The 25,373-nt window shown below is 36.4% G+C and overlaps 1 protein-coding gene across 6 annotated transcripts in view; it reads right to left on the bottom strand.

Moving 5' to 3' along the window:
- The window catches only part of USH2A (usherin), a 374,152-nt gene that overhangs the window by 127,310 nt on the left and 221,469 nt on the right, over positions 1 to 25,373 (bottom strand). For all 6 annotated transcript variants that reach the window (XM_053974132.1, XM_053974137.1, XM_053974131.1 and 3 more), the window contains 3 exons: positions 11,585 to 11,735; positions 11,272 to 11,414; positions 2,735 to 3,363 (listed from right to left, as the gene is read on the bottom strand). In XM_053974132.1, the coding sequence (XP_053830107.1) occupies positions 2,735 to 3,363; positions 11,272 to 11,414; positions 11,585 to 11,735 (923 nt within the window). The remainder of the gene's footprint in view (positions 1 to 2,734; positions 3,364 to 11,271; positions 11,415 to 11,584; positions 11,736 to 25,373) is intronic.

The raw sequence follows: 25,373 nt of genomic DNA, 5'->3' as shown, positions 1-25,373 counted from the left end.
ATCTCCACTCTAGTTCTAGAGATTTTGGGCAAAATCCCCAAACATCTTGTGAACAGGTGCTCCCTTGTTCTTCTTGTACTCTCCCAGTACACAGCATTCACACAAGACCGCCTCGGGGACACAGTGAAGCCCTGAGTGCTCTCCAAGCCCTCCTACTCTGACATGAATTTGCCATAAAAATGCAGGGAAGGAAACAACACCACCTCTAGCAAGCTAATCCATTTGACAGATCTGTAAGAAGACCGACAAGTAAGATGAAATCCCAGTCGCTTCCTCTGGTGCTCCCATCTGCAAACAAGCAGAAGGCGAGAAAACTGCTGGGTGCAGCAAGTCTTGTCTATTATCTTGTCGGTGATGAAGTGCAATGAGCTCTTCTGCAACTACAGCTTTGTTTCAATTTTTTAAAGAGAAGAAAGAATTTATTATTAGAATAGTAAATGCTAAAAAATTAAATAAATGTCTTGCTCACCTGGACAAGTGAGAGAAATTTTAAGATTTTTATGAAGTCTTAGAATCTTAGAAATCAGAACTGAAGTAATATCCATAGGATACTCTGCTCAGAAACTGCAACAAGTGTTCCTGACTTTCTATCACTTATGATGAATACAAAATGGAACAACATTAAGTAAATTAAAATACTTGATAAATACAAGAATTTATGTCGATATCAGCAAAGAACCAATGCTCTGTACAGTAACAGAGAATTTAGCAGAAGAGATACTCAGGAGTGAATATATTTGGAGAGACATATATGTAAGTCACTTTTCTCAATTCAATACTGCCACCTTAAACTATTTTGAGCATTTTAACTTAAATATTTAAAATTAATGAAAACTGACAGTAAAACCGATTCGTGGAAATAAAAGCATCAAGGCTTCAGCATCTTTGACAAAAATTGATCCTAACAGATCCAAAAAATACGTGTTTCCAGGTGAAAAACACAAGTCCAAGACTACACGAGCAGCAGTGACACTAAATTTGACCACCATTCATAGAGGAGTTCATACAGTTTGGACATTAAAGGGCTTTAAAGAGTTTTGAATATTAATGACAGGCTGGGGAAGAAGAAGGAAAATAAGCATCTGAACTTTTCAGTAAGAAAGGGAAAACAAATTTTAAAAACAATGCTGTATTGAAATTTAATTATTACAGAGTGAAAACTGTATTGCCTGAATTCAGCTTTCAGAAGAAATAAATGACTCAACTAACTTTCAGTATTGGTAGCTTACCTAATCTTGGAGTTGAGAAAAATACAATAAAATTACAACTGTACACATGTGTCTGATCTTGGAAAAGATATCCAGTAAAGAATGACAGTCTCTGATAACCCGCAGGCTTTTAAAACTAGGATTGAGTGTTGAATGCACTTGGAGAAAAAAAAACAGGGGTAAGATATAAAATTATTATGGTCTTACCACATTAACTGGAGCTTCAAAGGTTGCAGTGAGTCTTTGTGCTCAGAGTTGAAGCCAACACGAAAACGCTCACACAGTGAAACATGGACATGTGGGGAAACATGCGATAGAACTAGAGCTACTATTTACTCAGCATTGCAGCTTCTGGCAAATCCATGAAAAATGCTTTACTATAAATTGTGGAGAATATTAAGATATATCTACAGAAGTACAGAGGGCAGAGTCCTGGAAGTAGATTGCCCAAATCTTCAATAAGCAGTCTGGCAATTCATCATAATTACTAGTGGTCGATCGTTATTAATTCTTACAGTAACCATTGTACTCATATTGAACTGATTTGCAATTAACACAGAGGTAACATGCAATTCCTTAGACATTAAAACATAATTTCATAAGCTTAGGATTTTTTTGTCTAATAGTGAATAGCATTTTTTATAGTTTAAAATTATGTGTGAACAAAGAAAAAATATCAGCATTGGCTTACTGCTGAAATTCATACCCTCAAACTATTCCGATTGCATTGGTAACACCACTGTGTTTACCTTTTGAAAATACAATGTATACCAGAAAATAATAAATCTAACAGATGAACTTCAATCTTATGCAAATGTCCTTTGTTTTGTGCTCTGGTGAGCAAGCTACTGTACCAATACTTTTGGCATTAGTACAAGACTGAATCCATGGAAGCATGTGTGTATTTACACAAAAGAGGCTTCTAAGCTACAAAAATCCCTCTTGTTTGGTTACACTAATTTCCCTTGAATGAAGTTTGTATGCAAGCCAAAACAATGGTAGTTATCCTGTCCTCTAGAGTTCATTCCCAACAGAACGATGTGAATAATTGAAAACTTCCTATGTAGTCCTGTAAGACTCGTTTTTCGTAAATCAGGAGAGCAAAAATGCTATTTTTTCTTCATTAGCCATTAAAAAAAAAAATCTGATAATTATACAGATGACTTAATTACAGAAAAAAAAATTACTTCTAAGCATTTTAATGAAGTCTTGAAATTTTGGAGAAGGTAGTAGGCAATTTTCTGATCTGATTAGGGAGTTAAAAGTAATATTTTAAGTTTAATATTGAAAATACATCAGGTGTGCAAGGAAGAAAATGAACTGGAATATAATGCCAGGGGCTGGTGTAAAAAAAAAAAAAAGTGGAAAGGAGTCTAATGCTTTTGAGTCAAAGCACAGACACTAATTATTCAACTACCCCTGCAGCAATGAAGCCTGTTGGCTCAGCCAGTAGATGTCTCTCTTAAATACACAGTTGCTACAAGGAAAACACATTAAAGCCATGAGGCAATGGGAGTTATTCCTACCTTGACTGAATAGGGTCCCAATGCTTCAGCGTCAGGTGGCTGAACACCGGCAGGTCTTGAAGGCCTGGTGGTAACTTCTGCCCAGGCACTGCTGTTCGTGCTCCCATGCAGGGTGCTCATCAGCACTCTGTACTCAAATTTCTGCCAAGGACTCAGAGCAGTGCTCTGGTCAATGTAGCTCATGGACTGACCAAAGGGGAGATGTGCCACAGTTGAGATTTGGTCTGTTCCTTTCACCCTCCTCTCTATTGTAAGGTTTTCCACCAAACCATTTGGGCGAGCAGGTGGTTGCCAGGATATGACCACAGAAGTTGGAGTATCAGAATAGAGTTCTGGAGCAGGAATATCCTCAGGGGCATCTGGAAGAGTCTGTATTTCTGGGGTTGTGGGTGAAAGAGAGCACCCTTTAGAAGTGCATCCTTCTACGTGAAACACATAGACAGTGTAAGGATTCAAGTCTTCTACAGTGCAGTTGGATGTAGTTCCTGGCACTGTAGCATGCAGTTGGCCATTTTGGTAAATATTATAATGTGTGATAATGCCATTTGGCTTTAAAGGATGCTGCCAGGTGATGCTCGCTGCCCTTGCTGTAACATCCAATAGAAGTGGTGGATCTAAAGGTCCAGGCTCTGTAATAAAATTAAAAAAAAAAAAAAAAAAGGAAAGAGAAATTACTAACAATTTGTGATTTTTAAAATCAGTATCAGCAAGACGTACTCACCAAATGAGGCTCAAAAATCAGAAAAGGAGCTCAGATCTACTAAACAGCCTGTTTCTTTGGAAAATGTATCTCCAGACATTCAGGGGATGAATATGGCTCTCTTCTCAAAGGAAAGCTGCTCACCTTCCCTAGTCCCAACCCTCCTCCCTCCTCTTCTGCATCCTTTTTCCTCCTGTGTCTCAGAAGTGCCCTATCAATGCTGTTTGCATGAGGAGAAAGTGTATGGCTCAGTATTACTATAGGCCTGCAGTTCTAGCTTTTGGGGATGTTTTTCTAGAGCGCTAGATACTAATTGCAACCAACAGCACAGACATAACAATGCTGTGTACAGCTCAGCAAGTCTCTACTGCATCTCTCATTATATATTCAATATTTTACTTCATTCTGTTTATAATTCTAATCCTTTTTTTGCAATTTATCTACTCCCTGTTAATATTATAGGTGATTTTTTACTTCGACTGTGACAGAAGCTGCCGATTTAGCTCTTTCACCTACTGATAAATAAACAATGCACAGATCTGACCTTTAGGTTAACAGGTTTTATGCTTGCTCCACTCAGCACTCTAACTGATTCAATTATCATAAAGGTTCAGGAGCTTCCATGAATACTGAAAAAGACCGACCATATGCCTGCATAGGTGTTGTGGAACAGCAAATACTCTGCAGCCCTCCAGAGAAATTCCTTAATTGTAAATAATTTCACCATGCGACACAATCAAGTCACCTTGAATGCAAAACCCTCAGCCTGTGGAGGCAAAGTGTTATTTAAGCTTTACTGGGCTGCGTTAAATTCTGCAATTTGAAGGGCTGTTAAGTTTTTCAATTGAAATTTCATTTAAAATGCAGGTGCTTTTTATTATATTGAGGCTTTACTGCTCTCTAGGTACAAGCATGAACATGGTGCAATAACACAAATCTGGCTCAATCACTGATCAGTAACAGCTGTAATTCCAGAACATTTAGCATTCTTATAAACCACATCCTAAAATCTATAAATTGCTACAGCAAATCAAGAAAATACTATACTCTCCCCTATTCTGCCCATAGCAATTTTGACATTTATGAGATTTTTCTGTGAACATTACATTTTATTGAAATCTTAAAAAAATATATACTTGGATTTAGTAATTGTTTAAAATAGCTTTAGATTTGGGGATTTGCAGGAGGAGAGGAAGAAGAGGGGACCTACATTTAGAATTATAAGGGTTCAAAAATGTAAAATTCATTAGTGACTGTGGGTGTGCCAAGATTTCAGGGGAGGTGACATAGAATATGCTGAATTCCGTTGTAGTCAACAACACTATTATTTACTTCCTGGTGTCCAAACCAGAAGGAACATTATAGGAAGAATAATTTACTTCACCAGAAGTTAAATAATTCCTGATAAATTTTAAGGGAAAAGCGAGGGGAATGGGGGAAGGAATCAAATAAATCCAGCACAATGAATTGCTCCTTCTATATTTTAGAGTAACAGCTGAAGCAGTCAGAAGTCCCTGTTCTCCTCTCACATACAAAGAGAGGTACCTCAGAATTATTCCAGTGATGTCTGTGAAAATAGTGATGTAAAATTGGGATAGCAAGCATTTTCTTTTTTTGCTTTTGAATTTGAAAAATAACAGTCTTTTTTCTTTCATTATATGATGCATCACAAAGCAAGTCCATAAATCAGCTGTATCACAAATCCTGCTCTACTCACAGTGATAATAAGGATGGAGTTCTGTATTTAATGCTTGTGCACACTAGGATTAATTTAGATCTCTGAATTTGCAAGTACAAAAGATGATCCGTTGTAAAGAGTAATTAAATTCTATTTGCATGTACTCTTGGGTAAAATCAATTAGGTCGTAAGTTGGAACAAAATTTGGTCCGTTATTTAGACCTCCCTGAAAGATGGAGAATTGGAGGTGTAAATCTGAATTAAATTTATATTTATATTCTGTAAACTGATTTTTTTTTTCTGAGGTGGAAGGGAAGGAGAAGAATTTGCTTTGGAATTAAAGACCTTGAAAATCAGTTGCTGCAAATTCTAGTTTAGTGGGGGAAAGGAGATGAAATACAATATTTACCACTGAACTACAAATGTGCATTTCATCTAAATATAGCTCATAAGCTATTGTACTGTGGGCATCTGCAGAAGGGAGAAAAAAACCACAATAGAAAAGCCCCCAAATATTCAAGCAGTTTGCTGTAAGGGAACAGCTAAGCCTTTATACTCCTACTGAATAAGTTGCAGGCATTACAGGTGAAACATCCATGGTAATTAGCTGAACCTGAGCTTCAACACCCCCCGAGTTCAGACTTATTCCTTAAGGACAATCTGTAATGTACAGGAGGAGCTGTCAAACTTCAGCTTTGGGTCCCCCTAGTCCCTCCCCTTCCCCTCAAAAAAGCGTATTTTGGTAGCTAGCATACCTACCCACACATTCCCTACTGCCCTTTTAAAAGAGAGACTTTTAAGACTTTCTGAGCTCAAACAAGACGTTTGAGAGATGCTTAATTGGCCCCACTGGATGAGAAAGCATTAAATCCTGGTCCCCAACTCTCATTCAGTGCAGCTTCTTTTTAAATGGCAAGCAGAATCATCTAATTCTATGTACAAATCAACTAGCACCATACTGCTTGGTTGAAAGGGTCACCACAATTATGTAAAACATGAGTATTAACTATAATTGGGATAGTTTGCTAATACAATAAAAAGCTCTGAACATGAAAAAAGTTATGCTCGCAGCAGTAGCTATCACTTTCTAAAGTAAGAATTCATGGATGAAATGACATGAAAAAGATGGTTATAAAATTTTAATGGAATGATAAAAGGCAAAAGTCATCCTCTCAGCTGAATTCTTAAAATCCCTATATATCACAATCAGCTCCTTAACTGTAAAATCAATGTGGAGTATAACATGTTGTCAGTGTGGTTGTCACTGGAGGGAAGACTGCAAAGTATGACAGCTACACAGCTCAGCCTGTCAATGATGAAAATAAAATCATAAAGCTTTTTACATGGATGAAATTGTTTATAGAAGTAACTACTGAAGATGGAACGATGGGCATCTTTGTCCTTAAGATTCTTAGTTCATATTTCAAAGCATTTCATTACAGTATTAATACTAGAAGGTAGTTTCATTTTGGCAAATGAAATTATCTTTTATGGTAGACTACTTCGCTCATCTACTTCAAAAGTTCAGACTTGATTTAAAATAAAGGCACAAAACTGTCATTAATATTTTTTAATTCCCTGACTAAAACAATACATTTGTTTATTTACTGTGAGACTTGGAAAGCAATGAGTTATACTCTCATGTTGTATTTTTTGGGAGGAACCTACATTTACATTTAATATACTAAGACATGTACCCGAACTGATGCCCTTTAAAGCTAATGAGAAATACCTGATTTGCAGGCAAACTCTCTCACTAAGCAGAATAAAAATTCTGTGCCTTTTACTCTTTAATCATTTACTCTTTTTAGAAACATGGACAATGAAATTATATGTATTAACAGAATGTGGTGTCTTTCATGTACTGCTGACTGTACCCAGCAGCAAACCCAAATTGTGTAGCTCTGGGCATAAGGGACCACAGGAAAATCTTTTATCACATGAGATCACAAAGCTCAAAAGTCGTTAAGCTGTTCATGCAATATCATGCAATCCATATGAACCCCTTCAAATATGTATTAAGAGCTGTCTTCAGAGTATTAAGACTTGTTGCCCTCTACTGCTCCAAATGTACATTGGTTCCAGAACTTCAGTTCTACCAGTCAATAAAGTTCTTATTCCTAATCTGTAGGCATGCATGGGCAGTTTGCACTATATATCATATGATCATCTTATCACATGTCCCACTACTACATCAGCTTAATTTGTTCTGTCCTTTTGCTATTCGTCCTGTCAAGTATTTCACATGATTTCTCTTTCCTTTGTCACCTCACCACGTTTTGTCTTCTCTTGCTTCCGTTTCCATTTTTCTTTCTTGAGCTCATGTGAATACATCCACATCAACTATTTATGGATTAGTTTATATGCCTCAATTATATGGACCTAAATTACACAGCTGAAGTAGGAGAGCTGTCTTCTCAGACAAGAGATGTCATAAGCAGAGAAAGCAAGAGCTTCCAAATGTGGCAAACTGCATTATTTACCCTCTTGTTCTGCACTACCTATCTTCATTGTCTATGTCAGGAAGATTTAGGAGAATCACAGAATCATAATCACCAATCTTGAGTTGGAAGGGACCCATCAGGATCATCAAAGCACAACTCCTGACTCTGCACAGGATATTCCCAGGAGTCACACCATGTGCCTGAAAGTGGTGTCCAAACACTTCCTGAACTCTGTCAACCTTGGGCTATGAACACTACCCTGGGGAGCCTGTTCCTGTGTCCAAGCACCCTTTGAGAGAAGAACTTTATTCTAATACCCAACCTAAACCTCCCCTGACACAACTTCAGGCCATTCCCTCAGGTCCTGCCACTGTCACCACAGAGAAGAGATCAGTGCCTGACCCTCCTCTTCCCCGTATGAGGAAGTTTAAACTGTGATGAGATCTTCCCACAAACTGAGGCTTTTTATCCTGGAACCAAAGCATGCCAGAGGAGCACACCACAGCACTCCCTATGACAGGAATAATGCTTCCCTGATTTGACAAGAAGCAGCTCGGCTGATACACTGCAGGAGTTCTCTTTTTTTTTTTTTAATTTTAAATTGCTTTTTTATCTCCAGCAACTTCAATATGTAATGATTTCCAGTGACAACTGTGTGCTTTTGCCCTTACTTACTGTGAAGAAACTTTGGGCTGGCCTATAAGTTCATTATGTATAAAAGAGATGGACTTAAAGTCACTTATGTAAGAAATAAAAAATAAAAAATTGGACTACCTGCTAGATAACTTGCAAAATCTTCTTTTCCAGCTAGTGCAAGCCAGGAACTTTTAACAGGGCTTTAGTAAGTGCTCTCCATACTGGAGTTGGACGCTGACCCACAGAATCAAAATGTAGCCATGGCAGAGAATATGCTGGTGATGGAGATGTTCTGCTGTATGCAACTCACTGGGCTGCAGACAGGTTCTGGGGTGTTCAAAAGCTAATCAAGTAACAGGAAGCTTTTCTTTAAAGTAGAAATTTTGCTATCTTAGAACTTGTCCAAGTCATGGTATATTTTCTCAAGCACTAGAAAAAGCACCTTTCTCATTTGGGAGATATCCCTCTGAACAGAAATTACACCGTGTGGATTGCTATCAGACAATATTATTTTGCAGTCCTAAATCTACACCATAGGAACCCAGAAGCTGCCATTGGGGCAGGCTTACAGGTAACTATAATCAATGTCTTTGCAAATCCCAGACAGCTCAAAGGTTCCCTGTAGCTAAAGGGAAAACCTAACTTGTATCTCCTTTACTATAACTAGAAGATTTAGTTTTACTTCTGAATACAATGTATGAGATTCTGCTCTCAGTTCAATGTTACATACTGACCTCTCAAGTTCAGTGGTCTTTACAACTGCTTGCAAGAGAGCTATCTGAAATTTACATTCATGTTACTGAAAGCAAGTTCTAATTCAGAAACTTCATCAATTGTTTCTATCTGTAGATATTCTGGCAGTAAATAGTCTGATGCTATACTTACCAAGATCGCTGGAACAAACATATTTTATTAATGCATGTTTAGCAGGTTTTAAAATATTCATAGTTATCTATACTTTTGTTATCTGGCATGGGCAGGTTACACTTTTAAAAATACATGGAATCAGTTACTAGTGTCACAATCATGTAAACTGAAGTATTAGAGAATTCTTTACTGCATTTTTTCTTGCACTAAAAAATACTCCAAACCTACTAATCTGTATATTAAGAACTTCCATTGTCAGATACAAAATATCTTTATGGCAGCATTTGCTAATCTTCCCTTAATTATTCCCAATATCCTCCTATTTTACCACATATTTATCATAAATAAAATATAAAACACAGATATACTGTGAAATCATCAGCTTGTTTTACTGGAACTCTACTGACTTTAAAAGCGGATGTGTTGATTCACATCTATTGCTGTCAAGTGTATGTGCACACAGATACACACATGCATATATTTTCTGCCTAAAGATACTTTATGCTTTGGTGAGACAAAAAAGACATATATTTACAGAATAAAATTCAATAGGGAAATTTCCAGTATTAAATTGTACTTTAAAAAGTCAAAGTCTGTTGGTTAGCAGGGCCAGGAATTAAGTGTACTTCTGCAACAAACTGTCAGTATAGGCGGTTTCATAAGAAACATGTTGAAACCTTGACAAAAATACTGCTTAGACCCAATGACAATCATTCAGTCTTAAGCAATTGAGCTGCATATCCTTTCACAGATGGCAGCTCTCCACTATGACACCACAGAGTCCTCGGTCACCACTGAAAGTTGGGTGGTTTTTTTAAATGATGAGGGCTGTTGGATACAGTTGCATCTCCTGTGTGGGTTTTCCACCCTACCCCTAACTCCTCAAAAGAGAATTTTAAAATTGTACACCTACTACTTAGCACAAAAATAATTTTTATATCAGTAACAAGCGATGCCTTTGAAATGATACCTCTGTCCTCCTTGTATGTGAAAATAAACACTATGTGAACTATCAGACCAGAGCTAAATAATTATTGCAATTTGAACAAAATCGTCTTAGGAGACTGGTTGCATTTTGACTATGAATACAGAGAAGTTCAATAGTATTGTATGCACTTTTGTTAGCAAACAATGTACTGAAATAACTGAATCTCAACAAGAATTGCCACAGGTAGATAACACAGCTCTGGTATCTAAAGACCAAGTTCAGAACTTACATTTACTTATAGGTAGGATGTTCATAGATTAATACCTTTGGAGCTTAAATGAATTTATCAGATAAATAAATTTCTGTTGTGAATCATTTTCTCAGCTTCAAAGAAAAAATGTTTTAATTTTTTTTTAATTTAAAATTTTAAAATTTTCTGCTCTATGTTTTCAGAACATAGACAGCTGAATATTTAGAGAAAGGACTAGTATCAAGTTGAGTCACCAACACTGAATATTTGTCAATGTTAGATATCCTGCTACCTTTTTTAAGAAAACTAACAGCTCAGTTTCTTAAAAAAAGAAAAAAACCTGGAAATTGTATGTTTTCTATTTGTATTACAAACAACAAACTCAAATTTTGTCATACGTTTTTGCTTACATATTTAATCAGGTGCAAAATCCTATCCTGTCAACTAACTGGTCCTACCTATACACTGACAGCCGGCTGCTAAATCAACGGACTGTTGAAAAAATTGTGGGGAGTGAGTCTGGAGAACAATGAAAGTGATGAGATTGACAATGACAAACCCAATTTCAGATCAGTAGGCCACTCCTTTGAATTAACAAAGATCACTGGGAATGAAAAGTTATTTGGTACCTTGAGTATTCTCAACACAGAGATAAGACAATTGTCATACACTATTATCTTCAACTTATTTTCTCTGAAATCAGAATCAAGTCCCTGAACATAAAGGAACACCACTTATAAAGCTTTACTTACCAGTGTATCTTAAACTAACTATATATTGCTGGAGGGATATTTTATACAGAAATAAGATACTGCTTCAAAAAATACGTATGTAAATATCCATATTTTTAAATGAATATGTAAGACAACAGATACTTGAACCTTTAGGAGTTTTTACTTCAAGTTAATACTAGGGAAGGAATTATATTACTGCTATACAACTGAGAAAGCTAGATAAAGAAATTAAGTACAATGGCAGCTGGACTGTTATTTATATTTTCTGCTAAAGGGAGCTAAATAAATCTGACTGCTTACTGTCCTCTGCTGTAGTCATTGAAGTCCAGTTGCTATAAGCATTGCCATAACCATTGGAGGCAACCACTCTCATCTCATACTCAGTGTAGGGCTGCAGGTCTCCGACCCTGTGCTCTAAGGAAGCAGTAGGGCTGGGATGCAAACTGCAAAGAAAAACAGCACGAGTTACTTCAGAACACATTCCAGCATGTCAAGAAAGACTAAAACATTTTGTCTTGTAACAAGACCAGCCACCCTAAAGGTGAGCTGTGTTCAAGGAAAGGGGACTTTTCTTGCTCAGCGGTGGATGGTGGCCTTGCTGCGCTCTGCGTACTCTAAAATGTCACCAGCAGAACGCCGCCGCCGCATCTGGAGTCGGTAGCTGGGCGTGCCTGGGGCATTGTTGCGAACTGGTGTAGACCAGACAACCTGAAGACTGGTCGGAGTGGCAGATGAAAGCCTTGGAGGCATCACGCCATCTGGAGCTGTTGAAAAACATGGATGAATTAGAGCAGAGAAAACCATGGAGAACATATGCCGTGTGGAAACAGAATGCTCCATATACTGGAAAAACTGTTCCTCAGGATCAACAGTAATGTTAACATGGTCCATTTAGTTTAACATTTTCACTACTGAACAATGCTGATTCTTAATTTTCTCCTTTCCAATACGTGAATATCATCTTGCTAAAAGCAAACCTCCAAACACCAAAAGTAATTCAGAAGCAACATATTTTCTACCACCTGTTCAGATATTATCTACTTCTCCCTGTGCCCAGCTCTGCCACCCTGAGAAGCTACGGAAATGCTCACAGATAAGTTACCCAGCATAAGTAACATTGATCAGACTTCTTATCATTCAGATACCTTCTCACCCTTACAAATAAATAATAATTTAAAAAGAAAACAGAAGAAATTTTAAGTTAAGAACATCTTTAGGTAGAAATCAAAATAGATTCGCTGAAGTTTCAGTCTGTGTTTTGTTAAGGAAATTAATTTTTATGAAGTCCAAGCAACTGCAGATCAAAATGTGTCAGTAATGATACCACCAATGACCTTTAACTGCTGCAAATTTCACTGCATGCAGTAAAAAGAACTATGACAATTTACACCTGTGAGTTTATGGCTTTGCTTTTTCTTTAAAAAGAGAGCAATCTGTTGAAGAAACTTTATGTATTTAAACACATCTGTAACTTTTATATACAACACATGTGTAGCCATATCTCTGTAGCTCTTTTCTAGAGTTAAAACACTGGAAAGTTACTGCCTTTGTAATTTATACTCTTGTATAATAGTTTTGCTTTTCATGGTCCAGTAGTTATAATTTGCTTTTTTTTCCTTTGGTCTTTCCAACAGAAATCCTTTTTCATTGCTGTTATTTTCTTCTTGTCTCTATTGAAGAAAAACCAGTCTCACAGATCTCTAACTTAAAGTGTAGTTGTAAGCCTCAGGGACTAAGTTGTAAGTTTTAAGATGAGCAAACAGTAATTTACAGTAAGCTTTATGATTTTCATTTACCACCTGTGTATGAGGTGGTTACTAAGAGGGGAGAAACAGACTTTGTGATACACTGTCTGAGTCATTCTCTCCCTGAGACAGGTGAAAGGATGCATCAACTCTGAAAAAGAAAGACATCAGTCACATACAATAGTTTTTATTTATACTGATATATACATTAACAGACTCTGATATTTTTACTCTGATTATACTTATATCTGGGGCACTTCAACATTTTTCATCTCTAGATCTAAACTGTATTACAGGGAAAGGCACAAAACATGTCCTGCTCCAACCTAAGAAACTTATTCCCTTTTTATTAATTTCAAGGTCTGTCAGTTCTCATACAAAATTTTTACTAAAAGCTGGCTTCTGGGGTACTGGAGTTATCACGTACTTCTGACAGTTGGCCCCTAGTCCTACAGCCCTCCCGGTTGTTTTCAGGACAAGATGAAGTAGAAGAGAACCTCCAGCTTCCCTCATTCCCTTCTGCTCCTCTCTGTCACTGTGAAAAAGAAAACATATAATATGGGGGCCTGTGTTTGGATGTTCCTTCCTGCTGCTGTTGTCTACATCTAGGGAAAAAGGCTCTGGTAAATCCCTAGTAAACCTGAAAATCCTCCTGTTTCCAAATCCAGAAAATCTCTGAGACAAACATAATTTATGGTCTGCAAATCCCATGCCAACACCTTCAAGGCCTATAAAGAGCTTGGGAGCACTTCACCTCAGAGGGAAGAAGGTGGCTGGCTCAACTTAAACAGCCCCAGTATCCCTCCAGCTGAGCCATCAAAAACAAGTATTTGCACACCAAATGTTGCTGCACATGACATTCAGTCTCACAGTAAAATGGAGAACACATTTATTTACCTTACATAACATTGTTTTGTTTAGCAGCAACATAAGCAGAGCTGTGTTTAAGTTTTAAAAGGTTTTAAAACTTATGGATGTAAAGGGCAGTACTCACAGATCATCATGTATTATTTTGGCATCCTATATAAGGTGATTCCTGAAGTTGAAGTCAAACCAAGACAGCACAAGAAAGATAATGCAATTGAAGTAAAAATTTTTAGTTCAAGGTTTTTAAGTGTTTTTCTAAGCTGACACCAACAGAAAGAATCAATATCCCTTCAAAGCTGGGTACTACTTAATTTGAAACTAAACTGTCTGCAGATTAGAATACGCCAGTTTTTAAAGTTCACAAAGAAATTCTACACAGCAAAAAAGGCTACAACTAAAAATGAATCTAATTAGCCGACCTAGTAATTTGGCCAGGAAGTCAAAGTTCACGTTATTGAGGGGACAGTGTGAGGCAACTCACTGAGGAAGCAAAAGCGTTAAATTTTTTTGCAGCTCTGTCAGGACACATCACTTCACCTTTGTCTTTCATTTACCAATCTGTTAAATGGAGATAATAATACTTATCCTTCTTTGTAAAGCTCTCTGAGATCTACAAAGTAAAAGCTCAGATTAAGCTTTATGTATGTATAGAGGTGGCTATTATAGTGATACAGGAATGTTCATCAAAAAACAAAGATGTAGCTGTCTAAATGTCAATAACAATTCCGCAGTCTGGATGTTATTTTAATGGCGTAGGTAATCTCAGCTAAATGTTCAAATCTCTTCTACCAACAAAAGCACAGCATAGGGACGAGTAGAAAATTTGGACAAATCTCTACTGTGAAAGTCGCCTGACCCTGAGTCTTGTTGGTAGAACAAGCCAAGCCCACTACTTTCAAACCAACATGTTTCAATATACAGCAATTGTATTTACCTGAATGGCTTCCTGTAGCCCACAGTGAATTTCCTCAGCAATGTACTAGTGAGTGTTCTCCAAAGGAATGGGGCAGGAGGGTACAGCAAATAAATTGTCAAGTCTCTGCTGAGTCATAATGAGAAAGGTGCTCTATTAAACTAATCACGATTTGCTCATTAAAACAGCAGAGCACTTACCCCCCAAAATGGTAATTCTAATTTGCACACAAAACATCCTCTGACTATTTCAAGCATTCCTCATCACCAAGGTCTTCAGTGTAACATTTCCCCCAGCTTAACCCTTTTTATCCAATCCATATCCCCAAGAGACTCCTCACTACCCAAGTAATAACTGGCAACAAGCAATAATTCTACTGTGAATTTCTCAACAGAAGAGCCATGTATCTATCAGCTTGATATATCATCTTTAAGATGCAGTGTTGCTCAAAAATCTCCCCTCGAGCTTTAATATGACCCTCAGGGGGGAAGCACTCCACTTGCAACCTACTGAATCAACATCTAGCCCAGTAAATCCTCACTTAGCAGGGCAGAAAGTCATGCTTTGTATATCAAGAGACTACAAAGGCAGAATAAAATATTTAATCAGATGTCAATTCTAATCAAATAATTAATAAATAGTTCCACAAAACAATAAAAACTGAAGATTGTTTCAAGATGACAATGATATATTGTATTCCAAATACTCAGGTACATGCAGATGGATTGAGAAAGATCTGATCCCTCTTCAGCCAGTAATGTGCTAAGCAGCCTTTGAAAAGTGTTTCAACTTTTTGCTTCAATTTTTTTATCTTAAATAACATGTGCAAAAATAGTCAGCTTTGTAAGTATTTGTTTATTTTAGGACAGCAATCATGTGAAATTATTGTGCTTAAATGTTTATTCCATGTTGAAAGCTTATTTTTTTTCTGAGAGGTATTAATTATATTTATCATTAGGATTTATCTGAAATGTACATTTTCTGAAAGTAGACGACTTTCAGAAAGTAGGACTATTAAAAGGTGAACTACTATTAGGACAATAAATGATTATTTAATTATAAAAATGTCTCCTTTCATAAGAAGAAGAAAAGCCAGAAGAAAAGCAGAGCTTGATTACATATCTATAAAATTGGTACAAACTCACACCAACTTTGAAGTGGCACCCTTTTTAATAGTGATCAGATATACTGACCCCAATGTATCCATAATATCTCCAGATAGGCATCTAGAAGATTTTAGAGCTATGAATATGTAATTCTATAAGTTGCCACATCTGCATATATAAAATGTTTAGCATTTGTATCTTATCAAAATATATTTCATACATATGGATGCAAATGATAGCTGCAGGGATTTAACTATAGGGGAGAAGTAAACTAGGCTCTTAAGCATATGCACCAAAATAGCAAGGAAAAGTTCCACTCAGACTGCCTTTAGATGAGTGTCTTGCTCTGTCATGACTACTCTTCCTCTTTTCCAGGTTCAATTCACAAACCCTGTTTCTTTATCTTATGGTAGTGCTTGTTTAGGTACTCCTGATTCATTTTCTATTTTAGGTGCCCATACTGAGATCATCTTATTATGGCACTTTTTATGGCAATACGTTCTGCACTTCGACATTTGTTTCTTCTGATTTTCGCAGGTATACTTGTTATCTAGTGGTTTGCTCAGTCCAAATAATTCCAGTCATTGCACTCCCCATAATTCTCAACTTGAGCATGTGTTTTAGTTTCATTTCAGAGAAAGACAGGCTATGATGCTGGGCCATATGTCATCACTAGAACAGCATGCTAGTTATAAACCTTTATCTCTTGGCAAAGCAGATTGCTTTTTTTTATTTCTTATCTTCACAGGTTCAGCGAAGTTTACTCTGGTTTGGTTTTTAACTCTTTCCCCATTATTTTTCCTTCTCAGCGTATACCAAATATAAGAGTTGTTCCTGTTTTTTTCATTTAATATATATGTACAAGCATATTATTTCTCCCACTCTCAATGACTAGAGAATGAATAGAACATTTTTGGATTTTCTTTCTAATTAAATAATTATACTGCTGGTTATTTTCAGTTACAGATATAGCTCCACCCAACAATACATATACCAAGGACAATACACCCTTATTCAATGCATATCCTTGCATTGAATTGCATTTGGAATGCATCCTTGCACTTCGGAACGCATAATGTGAAATGTTTATGGTGGCCCTCTTGCTATCCCCTCTCTGGCACATTTATCTTGGGAAGAAAGGAAGCTCTGATTTAGCAAAAAGCAAATTGAGAGATATAAAGAAGTAGCTTAAAGCTTTTGTAAACTTAGAGGAAATCCAAACTTGTTCATACCTCATGTTAGTGAAATTTTCTTTTCAGAAGTATAATATAAACAGGGTACACAAATATCTTGTTCTCTCTTCATGATCTATCCTGTTTTATACCTCTGCTTTCTGCTGTCATAGTAATTTCATTTGAAAATAAACGGCTTCGTAAATCTATTCAGATTATCATTTTAGCATTAATCCTTAATGTAACCTGTATGTCACAATATCATTAAGAAAAATAAGATATTTGAAAAATATCCAAAATTAATCTTTATCTGGATTGAGTATGTAAGCTCTAACTGTGGATTTTTCTGCACTTTCACTATTTGGTATTCCTAGCTGCAGAGCATGATTTTGGTAGGGCCCTAAAAATCAACTTGGGCTTTACTCCATGACCTGCAGACCTGCAGTTTAAGACAATTGTCTTTTGAAATCTCAAAGCAGGCTTACTTATTCTTCATTAATACTCTTCCAGAAAACAAACAAACAAACAAAAACAAACAAACAAACAAAAACAAACAAACAAAACAAAAAAACAAAAACAAAAAAAAAAACAAAAAAAAAACCAAAAAAACCCACAAAAACAACAAAAAAAAAAAAAAACCACCAAAAAAAAAACCCAGAACCAAAAACTAAAACAATCAGACCTTCCCCTCATTTTAATGAACTTTTCTTCATGTATAACCTCAACACCTGCAACCTGGGCATGGGTCTCAAGTGGAAATACATGTAAGAGATACTTCTTTCCTAAATGTTACATTTCACTGAGGTCAACAATATAAAAATGTTAGGTGGAAGTTTGTCCATCTTACTCAGCAAGAACTTTACTAAACTCTGAAAGCTACAAAAGAATGCCAATAAGCAATTAGCTGAATGATTAATTATTTTAATACCTGTAGTAAGGACATTGGCTAGAATTTATAACTGCCCAGTAAAACTAATTATTCAAAAGGACCTTTCAAAAGGATGACAAGCCAGTAACTGCCATATAACAAAATTAATTTTTTTAAAAATACTATGAAGAAATACCATAAGGAATGGTTTTACAAAATCAGGCAGAAACTGCAATCAAACAAAGAGCTCTTGCTGGTTAACTGACTCTGGCTACTGGAAAATGAAATATCTCTGTAAAATATCTTTAAGAAACTATCAGATCTGCCTGTTTTAACTTACGGGGACAGATGTGCCAAGAGCAGTGGGAATAAGATCCTGTCTATCATCATGCATCAACTTCAGCTTCCTGCATGAAGTAGCTTTAGAAATTAAGTTCAGGAGGTTTTTTTCGATTGCAATTATTATTATTATTATTATTGGACTTTTTTGTAGTTGGTTTTTTAGCAGTTTTGGGTTTAGGTTTGTTTGTTTTTTCAAAGGAAAAAGATGAAAGAATTTGACATCATCTTCAAAATCTTACAGCTTTCTTTATAATTAGTATCTGGCATCAGAGAGATATAACCAGAGGCAGGCACGGTACCTTCCACACTGATGGCAACATCTCTGGTGATTGCTGGTGAGGACTCTTGGCTAAATAAAGTCTCTTTCTTAATGTTGATGCCAGAATTTCAGAGTACTACAGGGTGGCTTTTAAGTTTGTAGCTTCTTGTTTGAAACTAAACAGTTCTTAGATTGTTCTGGAAATACTGAGACTCCCCAAAAGCAACAAAAAAACCCCAAATTTTATCGCTCATGGTTGGGAAAAGCCCAGGGAAGAAATTTTAAACCCATGTAGTTAAAAGAACCATAAAGATAGACACATTAGAATCTTCAGCTTCGCAGAAGTTTTGCAAAGACAGAGAATGTTTCCCAGGATACACAGAAATTTGTGTCCTGGGAAAGAGGATACACAGCAACGGGATTAAACTTCTGCAAAAAAGTTTTCAAATCTCTATCAGAAAAAACAAATGCTTACTGAAAATGAGATAACTTATAATTTTGAGGAAAGAAGATGGCACAAGCTGATTTCCCAGTTAACTCTTTTTCAGCCTAATAATTTATTTAATGGAAATTCTAACATTATAGAAGAAGAGAAAGATAAAAGAAAAAGGAAAAGGCACAGAGGTGGTGATGTTACAGGAAGCATATGCATTGTTCTGAAGCATAATCTCTTAAAAATTAATTTTTAATATTGATTTATTCTATGATTGAAGGAAAAAGGATAACGCCAGATATTCAAAACCAGAAAGCACCATTCTACTTGAACAAGTGGATATGGCTTCTGCAGATGATTATTAGCTATACAGGGCTGTCAAGCATTGGAACAGACTGCCCAGGGACAAGGTGGAGTCACCATCCCTGGAGGTATTTAAAAGATGTGCAGATGGAGTGCTTAGGGACACAGATTAGTGGTGGACCTGGTCATGTTAGGTTAATGGTTGGTCTTGATGACCTTAAAGATCTTTTCCAACCCAAATGATTCTATGATTCTAAATCTCCATCCAACGTGGCAAAAGAAACTAAGAAAATACAGCAACCTCAGCTGAATGGTAAAGAAAATGGGATACTGGAAAATATGTGAATGCTCTTACTAAATAAGAAGTCTCATTAAATAAGAAGTCTTTTCATACTGCACTCCTGCAGTATGGATATGCTGGTGGACTGTTAAAGAACAGACCACCCTCAGTGCTACCAGTTGATGTGCATTTTGACTGATGCCTCAGTTTATATATCCCTGTATGTACAGACTGGAGAACAATGCAGGGGGGCAAATAAATTAGCTCTGCAATAAGATTACCTGTGGTTATTTTTAATCCATAAATTTCTCTGTGGTACATAATGGATGGTGTGAAATACTACCATTTCTGATGGAAACCAAGCTTGAGAGTGCCCATAAATAGAAAATAGATCTGACAAGATGACAGATTAGCTGGTGTTAGGGAGCCACTACACACAGTGGGTGGTGCAGTCTTATTATATCTTAAATATCCTACAGGTATCTGTGAGATCCAGGTCACTGGACTACCTTTTGGCCACGAAACAACTGCAGCCAGAACAGACTTCTATCTCACAAATTCTTTCCTTACTTGCAGAAAGAGGCGGAAAAGAGATTCCCTAAAGTTTCTGCTCCTAGTAATCAAGGCAATACAGAGCTGAATTTTGTTCACAGCTACTACTTAATTCTTTATTATATATATGGTAATCACAAAAAGACTCTGACTCAATATCAAAATGAGTCAAAAACTCTAACTTTACAGACTGGGAGTCTTGTCTTTGCTTGGAAGAAATATTGTTCACCTCAAGACAGTAGAAGTCATGCTGGTAGAATACCAAGTGCATAGTTCTTTGAAAATTGTCTTCTTAAAGTTCCATCAAGTGTCTTGTAAAATTTTGCTCCCTGGAAGTCTGTTCCAGTAGCAACCACATTCTCACAAATGGAATTTAAAAAAAACCCAACTAACCAAAAAAAAACCCTAGCAACCCCCCCTCAACAATACACTACTTTGCTCTAATCTTCATGCTATTAAAAAGCATATTAACTTTTCCTGTTCACCTGAGTTGGATAAGGCTGAAAACAAAAATACCAAAGCAACAATATCTATTAAGTAGAAACTCTGGTCTGTGTGTCATCTTAACCTGCTTCTCAATTCACTCTATGGAATTCAAAGCATATAGACTTTGAAGTAGCCTATATTCTCTAGTTTTCTTCTGCAAAGTATAGTATATGTCAGATTCAGAAAAAATACCAAAAATTATTGTATATTTTATTAAAAGCCTATTTTTATTCTCTCTGTCTCTTTTTAACAAAAGTCTAATTTAGCTGTTGTTCCCTTAGGTATGAGGTACACAGTTCATAATTCATTTGATATAAAATGTCAGTTTAGATTTTTGCACTTCTTTGATAAATGAGAAAAAACATGTACATTTCAATTTCCTTCTACGAGGTTTCACTAACAGAAGCCCCCCTCCCATTGTGCTGCTCCAAAGACCTTTGCGTTAAATTAAACATCAAGATTCAGAAACTGTAGGGAATGATATTTCTAAGACATACAGTACAAATACATGAGACCGGGAAAAAAGGTAATGATTTTTCCTACCAGTAAAGTGATGTCTCCCAAAGAGCATCTTTGATCCTTGAATTAGTTCTCAGTTATAATTTAATATATCAAAACTGTCAGCAGCTTTCCTTACATTTAAACATAAAGTGATATAGTCTGCTCCACAAAAAGCAAAATACAACATTCAGGGGCTTTCTTCCCCCCACCCCCAACGTGTGCTTGTGACTCTGAAGTCCATCAATATTAATGAGGAAAATCTGTGTACATCAAAGGAGACAGCAAAGAATTAATTTCATTGTATCTGTCATCATTGCTAGTATGGAGTGTTTTTTTTCTATATAACCGAACTCTGCCATTGATCAATGTGTAAAATTCTCAGTGGTGTAATCCGCACAATGGAACAGAGAAGAATCAAAATTTTAGTTTTGAAAATAAAACTGATATAATTAGGAAAAATAACAACAAAATACTGTGTATTATTCTCTTATGTAACAGAGGAGGCCAAGGCTGACAAATCTGGACCACCGCATTTACAGAGTAAACAAGAATTCTTATCACTCCTTGAAATGCCAACTGCAATGCTATGGCTGTCACTTCACGTTACGGTCCAGTCCAACAGCTGCAGTATCAATAAATTAAGCTGTATTAGAAAATAGCAATAGGATCACATTCTGATGTTCATGCTGAGCACCAGCACTGATGAACAACATGCATCCAGAGTCATAAACCACAGAACTCAGCATCTTCTCCTTTTGCCCTCTGTGTTTCTGCCGTGCACACTCCCTCACCTCAGCCTGGGAAGTGTCATCAGCCCCACGTTACAACAGTATCTGCTCTCTTTTCCCCCAATAAATGAGACTTCTCCCTACACCCAACAGCAGAGTTTCAACAGGATAGGTGGACAGTATTCTGCATTGCCTGCTTAAGAACCCAGAAAATAATACACTGCCCAGCAACTGGGAGACAAGATGAATGATCCAGATCTCCTTTTTTTTCAGCCAGTGCTCTAACAAAGAAAAGCTATGAAAGAATATGAAAGGTAACACCTCCATTTCACCTAACTGTGGCAGAAATTCCTGACTGTTTTTAACCCATCACAGTTTCCCACTAAATATAGCATTTCAATTGAGAGAAATATGATCTAGGTGTTATATACTGAAGCAAAATATTTAATATTTACGGTGAATAAAAATCAATTCGGGCAAGACTATTCCCACACAGAAGTAATCTGTTCAAAATACACAGCTGACTTCTCCGATGAATAGGGTAAAAGGATTACAATCTTTTATAGCCAAGCTATCCACACAGGAATGTTCATACAGCATTATTAAGTAGCTACCCATCAGTTAATGCCCTGTTCTAGAGACTTTCAACAAATAAACCATTTATATGAATTATCTCTGGCTTCATTTCCTTAGATAATACTGAAGAACACATAAATTCACTGGAATTGGTGGTAGTGTGTCAATATACAACAATAAATCATCTGCTCACAAGTATTTTTACTGAAAAGACCTCGACTACCGTCGTCTTGTTCAAAATCAGGTAGCCTAATTGATTAAAAGTCATTTTAACACCATTGTGCTTTATTCAAACCAAAACCAGGCTGAATGTGCTCTGCCTTCTGTGCCACAAGACATTGCAGAGCATTCACCCCAAAATACATGCACTTTTCATCAGAGAAAAATGCATTTTTCAGCTAAATACCTTGGCAATACTTACTCTCTAAAATACAGATTTTCTTCAGTCTTTTGACAAAAAGTAAAGAGCCAGAGGAACCTTCGTCTCCTTTGTTAATTTTTCAAACATAGGGCTGAATCCTCCATGCAGAAAATTTACAGCTGATTAATTCAGATTACAGCCATCAGTTGAGTATTTTGGACAGCAGTATCAATTTCTTATGAATAACCCTCTCAAATAGGCTACTTAGTATGTAAGAGTGCTCATAACTTCAACGTAAAGAAAAATAGAGAAAAGAGAAGTATTTTTTCTTTATATAATGCCATCTCTTCAGTTATTCAACTTCTTTTCTTTATATATATATATTATTAGAATATTTTTGATAATCTAAACTCAGTCAACCTGATGCATGCATTTTCTCTGTACATACTGGCTGCATTAAACTATGGTGACACCTTTCACAGAGAGGCAATCCCCCAGCCTAAGCTAAGAGACAAGAAAAAAGGCTGACAAACTTTGTGACATGTATATTATGCTTTCCAGCATGAGGAGGAATATAAAATTTTCTTTTACCTTCTGTTGCTAACACATGCCTGTCTCTGTCTGTAAAATGAGAATAGCAATCCTCACCTGAGAAGCCTACTGGAAATCTGAATTAGCAGATACATTTGTAAAAATCATCAAAGTAAATAGGTCAGTATACAAACAGTAAGGGTTAATATAATTCAATACTGGACATATCCCCCAGCAACATGAAATACATTAATTACCTCTCTCATTTTACTCAGCTGGAATTAATCTAAGAGCATAGTATTTCTTTGTCAGAGGAAAAAGCATGATCTGCATAGAGATCCAAAGATAAAAAAGACAGAAAGCAATCATTATACATGAACATGCATATACTGAAATAACATATACATTTTTGTGTGCACCTGCACATGTATGCAGACACAAAAATAACATTCAGAAAAAGCTGCAAAATTCCAGGAATCAACCATTAAGGGCTATAGACTCTTATAGTTGCCTTTGTTGAAAGAAAGAGGGTAGCACACATCAATGCTACATTATAGGAGCACCAGAGGAGAAGTGGTGACTCTAGTCACTAATTTTCACTCAACTTCCATTTTCTCTCCCTTTTTCTGTCTTTATAGAGAAACTCATTTCTCCTCAGGTACTTAGCCAACTAAGCTAAAGTTAATAACATAGATGTAACAGAACGAGGAGTGCTACACTAAGAAAAAGTAGGGAAAAGTCAAACTTAAAACGCTACCAGAACAAATAATTAGCTATATGAAGGAAAACCACTTATTTTTCTGCAAAGTGTTTTAAGACTTCAGATACAAAGTTTCAGATACTTTTAATTCAATTTCAGATCCTTTTCCAAACTACAGAGAAAACTCACAAAATGTAGTTACTAAGAGTAATTTTTAACTGTATATAGAACCAGCAAAAAAATGCAAAAGCACTTTTATGGCCATGATGTTTAAGAAAGATTATCTCTAATTTTTTCCCTAGCTAAAGAGAGGAAAAGAACAGTGATTTGATTTCCTGTACATTTAAACCTCAGCAAGGTCTTAAAAAAACCCTTAACTTTTCCCCCCCATTAAGCTTTTTTCCCCAGTATGTTAACACGCCAGATATGCAACAGGGTGACAGAACTTTGCTGGAGGTGTAGAGTTTATTGCAGGCAGAGGAACTTCAAAACTTCCTGAACTGTGCAAAGTGGGTCAAGCCTTCAAACCTTGCCACTTTACCAAAATGTTTTACGATCACCAGGCTAACTTCCATAATCTAGATTCTTCAAGTGCAAAAATACAGAATGACCTGACCAAAAAAAAAAACCTAGCAAACCAATGAGCAAAGAAAAAACTCACAGATATTTGCCTTTGCTGACAGTTAATGAAAATGAAATTTTATTCCAAAACCTATAGGGGCAGGAGTTGCCAAAAAAAGAAAGTATAAAAACATGAGCTTTTTAGAAAAGCAGCGCAAATCATTGCAGCAAAGTAACAAAAAATTGATCCAGTTCCTAGTACTTACATATATCTGGGAAATGGTTCTAAAGACAAAATTCATGGTGTGATTTTTCAAATGTCTTCTGTATGTTTTCACCAGGAATTTCAACAGCATTTTATTGTAGAATTCCTTCAGCAGAGCCTAATTTACCACATAAGCATTGCTGACTTCAGTTACAGTACTGAAAAATCTAGTTCAGATTTGCTCAGAAGTAAAAGAAAAATCAAAAGTAAAAAAAGCCCAAGAATGAATAAGCTTGAGATTATATAAAATTGGCACACTTCTTCTAAATTGTGTCCTTTTTTGTGCACAATTGAAATTGGTCTAAAATAGGTTAATGTGATAGTAGGTAATAGCTTTAAATAATGATCTACCTCTAAATTTCACAACAGCCCATTTCCCTCATTTTTATATATTCTTCGGTATTTCTGAAGTAAATCAAGCTGTAGTTTTCCAGCATGGCATCTTCTCTAGTACAGATTTCTTCTAAGAGCTCTTAAGTACAGTCTGGATCTCACTCTAGGGCTAAGGTTTTGGAAAGACCTGAGTGAGACCTCTTCAGTGAGGTTAATTGCCTGCTTATAGACGATCAATTAGCTGCTGCACAGTTCTCCCTGTCTCATCTGCCTCTCTCCCTAAGCAAGCAAAACACATCCATGTTCTTCCAGGCAACAAAAATTGCTGGTTTGATCTTCTTGTCCCAGCTGTTTCATGATGCTCTAGAAGAGACAAAGGAACTGAGGAGCTGATAAATGCAGGTGCCTTGTGTCTGGAGCATAGAAAGACCACAGCTGGAACTATGGGAGATCTGCCCAGCCCCAAAAGCACAGGCTGCAAAGGCAAAGAGAAGGAGGCAATCAGAAGAAAAGGACATAG

The sequence above is a fragment of the Vidua macroura genome, chromosome 3, assembly GCF_024509145.1.
Source record: "Vidua macroura isolate BioBank_ID:100142 chromosome 3, ASM2450914v1, whole genome shotgun sequence".
In the NCBI taxonomy this organism is placed as follows: Eukaryota; Metazoa; Chordata; class Aves; order Passeriformes; family Viduidae; genus Vidua; species Vidua macroura.
This window is presented reverse-complemented; position numbering and strand designations above follow the sequence as displayed.